The sequence below is a fragment of the Phialemonium atrogriseum genome (assembly GCF_030411735.1).
Source record: "Phialemonium atrogriseum strain 8032-3 unplaced genomic scaffold QBC33scaffold_46, whole genome shotgun sequence".
Taxonomy (NCBI): domain Eukaryota; kingdom Fungi; phylum Ascomycota; class Sordariomycetes; order Cephalothecales; family Cephalothecaceae; genus Phialemonium; species Phialemonium atrogriseum.
The window spans coordinates 45,747-50,975 of record NW_026848183.1 but is presented as its reverse complement, the minus strand read 5'-3'; the positions used below and the strand labels follow the sequence as shown (position 1 = coordinate 50,975).

General features: G+C 55.5%; 1 protein-coding gene across 1 annotated transcript; it reads left to right on the top strand.

Moving 5' to 3' along the window:
* Positions 1-1,945: 1,945 nt before the first annotated feature.
* On the top strand, positions 1,946-3,557 carry QBC33DRAFT_462078 (uncharacterized protein; the record flags this gene model as incomplete). Its single annotated transcript, XM_060425054.1, has 3 exons — positions 1,946-2,300; positions 2,375-2,585; positions 2,642-3,557. The coding sequence occupies 3 exons, from the start codon at positions 1,946-1,948 to the stop codon at positions 3,555-3,557; spliced, it is 1,482 nt and encodes a 493-aa protein (XP_060278355.1).
* Positions 3,558-5,229: the final 1,672 nt, after the last annotated feature.

The window sequence follows — 5,229 nt, the reverse complement described above, 5'->3', positions numbered from 1 at the left end:
GCGTCTCCTCATCACGGGCACCTCGATGATGCAAGCAGAGAGTGTCGGGTGCGAGTCCACGGCTACAGACAGGGAGGCTATAAATGAACCCCGAGAATCTGTCAAGCAAGCGGCCGAACCGAGAACCCACGGGCATCGGATCTCTTGCTTCTGGCATTGATGAAGAACGCGGCGAGATTGCTGGAGGACCAGTTTTCCTGCGAAAATGCAGCAACTAAGCGCGATGGACATGTTTCACGCCATCGGTTTCGAGGTTATCCTCAGTCCTGCAATATGGCTTTATAAAGGGGCCCTGCTGTGGTGTCGCTGTCTACCACTCTTGCTATCGCTCTTGCTATCGCTCTCAGAATACGATAAACTGGTCGAATTTACTGGACGAATTTCGACTATCAGACCGACCGATCTCAACGGAACGGGGACCAGGTTATCTCACGGTTCATGGCGTTCCAGTGGTTTGTATGGGAGCAGAGCCAGCGTAGGTTTGACCAATAGCACGCGCTGCCATCTCAACTAACAGCATTGGGGCTGGAAGATTATCCAAACTCGGACAATGATAGGAAGTAAAGGTCGTAACAAGGTCTCCGATAGTAAACCGGCGCTGCACGGCTTTGGGACGACTCCCGGCGCGAGGTTGCTAACTGCGACCGTGGCTGCTGCAGCGGACCACGTCGCACAAAAAGGCGCTGAGAGCACACGTCGCGGAGGCATATGACTGGTGTGGGATTTTGTAACCAAGGGGCTTTGGCGTTGGGACTTCCGATGAAGAGGTCCTGGGCAAATTGTTAAGATTTGGAATTAAGAGTAAGGGAGGGGAACATTGAGAGAGAGATGAAGAGGAAGGAGGAGAATAGGCGGAGGGATTTGAATCAAGATATACGCATTGGCAAGTCTGCCCTTGACATCGCGTGAAAGCTTGGTATCAAGCAAAACATGCCTTTTCAATGTAGTGAGGATATCAATCGAGGGCTGGTTGATAGTCAAGCCATGGTCCAAATCATGACGCAGCGGGTCTAAGGCCAAGGCTTGACGTCTAAGAGGTCCTGCCCTTGATCGCAACAATGCGGCCCGGGACAAGGTGGCGCGCAGGGCGGGGGCGAGAACGTCGCAGTCTAGGGTTGAGAGGGCACCCAAGCCAAGCTAGGAGGCAGCGCGACTGCTGTTTGCGTGGAAGACAATGCCTTACCTGGAGGCGCTGGGGGGGGGAGTTAAGCTATTCAGGGGTTTGGGATTTGGGGGCTATAGACGTGGATGGTTATGTTACCATCCATGATCGAATCAAGGAAGACAAGCCTGTAATGCCGGTGAAGATATCCAGATATCCGCACGATGACACTCCCTCCCTATATGTAGCCGGCAGCGGAGACTGCGGAAAGACCTTGCAGGGAGGTGGATATGGAGATATTGGAGGAGACTGCAAAGCCAGTTGTGTCTGTCTGTAAGCTAAAAATTATATAGATTGCTTCGGTATGGTACGAGAACTATCGCGATCAGCCACAGCAGAATTCTATCGCGCTCTGCCTTCCCCCAAGTGCACACCCATAGTGGCAACATGGAAACACAAGGACCCCTCCATTCCCAGCGGGGCTTATGCACTTTGTGCGCCCCTGCTACGTGTTCGGCTTATCCATAACCGTGCGTAAAATTTCTCGCTCCCTTTATCAGGTGTTTATGCGTATATGCGTAATTTATGTATTCACCGAGATGCCCAGGGTCCCTCGACAATTTTTCAGGATTTGGCGGCCGACCCGAGACAGCCTGCACGTGACAGGGCGAAGGCGAAAAATTCGGCGTTGCTGCAGCGACGTTATGCGGGGTAGCGGACCCCGCCCCTATCGCAATGTTGACAAAACAAACCCCTCCAAAAAACCGCGACAATCTTTTAAACCCCAGTCCTAATTATTCGCACCACAAACGTCAACTATCCACAATTTCCATTCTTGTATATATGGCCAGTGCAACATCACTCCTTCGCCTGCCTGTCGACGAACCCAGCTTGGCTTCTTGGGATGCGTCGCACCGCTATTCTCCTGCCACGATTGATTTCCTCCATCCCGGGTATCCCGATGGCGACAACACGCTCTTGTCACTCCCGGCTCTTGATGACGGCGGTATATACTACGACATCGCGCTAGCGGCATGCGGCGTGATTGCCGATAACACTTGGAGCACCGGCTTCTTTGTCGAGTCACGACCGGTTGTCGCCGCTGAGGATATAGCGGCCAAGGATCGCGTCGCTCCTCCGCAAATAGATCGAGTCCTTCGGAGGCCGAGATACTACTTCTGCGTTCCCGGTTTTGCGGGTTAGTCTTCCCTCCCTCCCTGCGCCATGTCTCCTCATCTGTCTACCTTGCTAACGGTGATCTGCGCTCAACAGACCATCTCTACCCGATTGTCCCGCGCTTCTCTGACTGGCGATTTCCCCACGGCGAATTACCAGATGCTTGGACACAGATCGAGTCTGTTGCGGGCCACCCAGCACCAGACCCACGGTTCTGTCGGTTGACGGGACATGCTGATGGCGTCGAGGGTGCCCATCTTGTTCCGGTGTCGCAGCTCGAATGGTTTAACGATAACAGGATGTCACGGTTAGCTTTGCCACCGGCCATGACGGACTTTCCATGCTGACACTAGCCTGGCCCAGATACGCGCGTGTTGATAGGTTCTCCACGGCTATGATTGACTGCGACGGAAATGTTATCCCCCTTCGAAGCGACATCCACAAAGTCTTTGACGAGCGCCACTTCTGCTTCGTCCCAAAGCACCACCACCACACTCCTCCCGCCGGCCCAGCCGCTAGTGCTACCTCATCTTCCCTACCAACAACCGAGTCACAACAGAACCGACCATCACAACCATCGACGTCGCCAGCGCCAACCCAAGCCCTCGTAGTCCACGTCTTCAACCCCACAACAAGCGGCCAGCTCCAAGTCCTCTACCACAACCGCGCGGTACACGGCCTCTCCACCGTCGTCGAGCCCGAGTTCCTCTTTGCCCGCTTCGCATGGACGATACTCTCGCCCTCCGTGTCGCGCCACTTCCTCCCGCAGGCCCGGTCGTCACGCCTGCTCCTGCTGCGCGGCTCGGGGGACGCCCCCAAGAGCGCCGACCCGGATCGCTGCTACCAGCTGTACCTCAGCATGCGGTCGCGGTCGACGAGTCCCAAGAAGAGGATGCTTGGCTCGGGGGTGGGGGGGGGTGCTGATGCTGTGGATTGGGGAGGGGGGGATGATGATGGTGACGATGGGGATGGGGATGATCCTGGTGATGATGGGGACGTTGGCGATTTGTCTGAATCTAACCCCGATCGCTCGTTTAGCAGTTGGGCCGACACGCAGAGCTCGGGCCCTGTTGCGGAGGATATCATCGAGCCTCCTAGGTGCAGCGATTTGTACAAGGATAGATCATGTTTCCCGAATAGCTTGGAGGCCTTGGCTGAGCAGATGGAGCCGCGGGGTCGCTCGAGAAAGCGCGAGGTCGACGTGGAGGAAGGCGTGGGTGACGGCGGGAGAGGGATCGCTGTGGCGGAGAGAGCGGTAAAGCACCGGAGGCAAGAGTAATTGCTGCTTCTATAGATACCCTAATGTATGCATGTCCAATTCAAACGTTTCCACCTGACTAATACTGGAACTTGTTCCCAACAGGTTGCGTGAGGAGTCTTTCTCGGTTGGAGTTCAGAAGGAGTTGACGATCCTCAATATTGCGTTCCTCCCCCACCTCGACGGTAGGAACCACAACCGGCGGAGTGCTCGCAATGGTCTACGTGATCGGCGAGGTTGCTTCACTTGTCACCGTTGGCTTTACCGCGAGTGTGGCCCCTTCTTAGAGATGTCTTAATATTCAGGCTCTCTGCGGTCTTCTCCGTCTGGTCTAGTTGATGTGGATGACCGTCCCAAGACATTAAGTCTTTATTTACTACGGAGTGTGCCGTTGGGAGACTGGATAGCGTTATAATACACATTGTTTGAGACAGGAGTCTCCTTGCCAGTGTCACGGCTGTTGAAGCTTATCCTCGACTCTTGGTAAGATAGAGTTTTGATCAAAGATAGTGGACTGTAGATTAAGAGGATAATAATGAAAGCGGTCAAGTATGAGAACCCATTCGGGATGCAAGATCCTGCAGCTGGCGGCTTCAGGAGAGGGGACGATGTCGCATTAAAAGCAGAGCCGACGCCCAACCTCTGCTCGTGACTCAACCGTCGATGCCGGAGGCGTTTATGAGCTTAGAGACATCTGGTGTCTGGTTGGTGGCCCCTCATCCTGTCCCGCTGCACAGTACCAATCTTCGACACCAGCTCCTTATACCAAATGCGAAGGTACCTGGCAACACAGGCGAGCAAACCGGTGGCGTCCTCGGTCAGCGCCGTAGCTGGCATGCGGCGTCTATGCGCACCCGGCTAGCGAGGGAGCCGGCCGAGATGAGGGCGGAGAGGTCTGTGGCGACGGATTCGACGCCGTGCTTAATGTCTGGGTTGTGCTGGCGGCTAACCTGGATCTTGTGGAGGGCAGGCTGCAGATCCGAGAGGCCCCGACGATGCAGCCAACATCTCCAGCGTCAGTAGCTAGCAAGGCGGACAGGTGGGCGAACCAGGCTATCGACTCTGACGCAGAGTCCACGACGTCGTTGACTATGCCAGTCTACTTGAAGATCACTTCGACAAAGCAGGCGGTGTCGGTGTTGTCGTGCCGGGAAGGCTCCGAGAGGAGGTCCGCAGGAGTGCGGGTGCGGGGGGCCTCGTCTCCGCGGCCGTCGGGCGGGGCAGAGAGGAGAGCGATCAGAATATGTCGTCAGAGACGGCCGTCAATGCGGTTGAGGAGGGGCTCGCCGGCGACAAGGTGGGGACCAAGACGCTGCAGTCAACCATGTTGGGCTACACGGGATACTCGCGATGGATCATCCTAAGTCGACTACAAGGGTAGAGCGCTGGTATGTGTGGCGATGAAGCCCTTCACATTCTAAATGCTGGATTGACAGCCTTGGCACATGTAATGGCATTCGAGGCGGAGGAATGTGGCCCTGTAGCTGGGATTCGGTTCGGTCGTTAAGTGGCACTGCAGAAGAGCCTAGCCAGGTTAGCCTCCATCTAAGGGTGGAGAAATGGAGGAGGGTGAAGGGGGGGGGGGGGGGGGGGGGGGGGGGGGGTAAAAAAAAAAAAAAACCCGTAGTTTCTAGAGAAGCGCAGTCAAGTGCTAGGTGAGTGGGGGAGGATATGTTGTGGATCTTAACAAAAT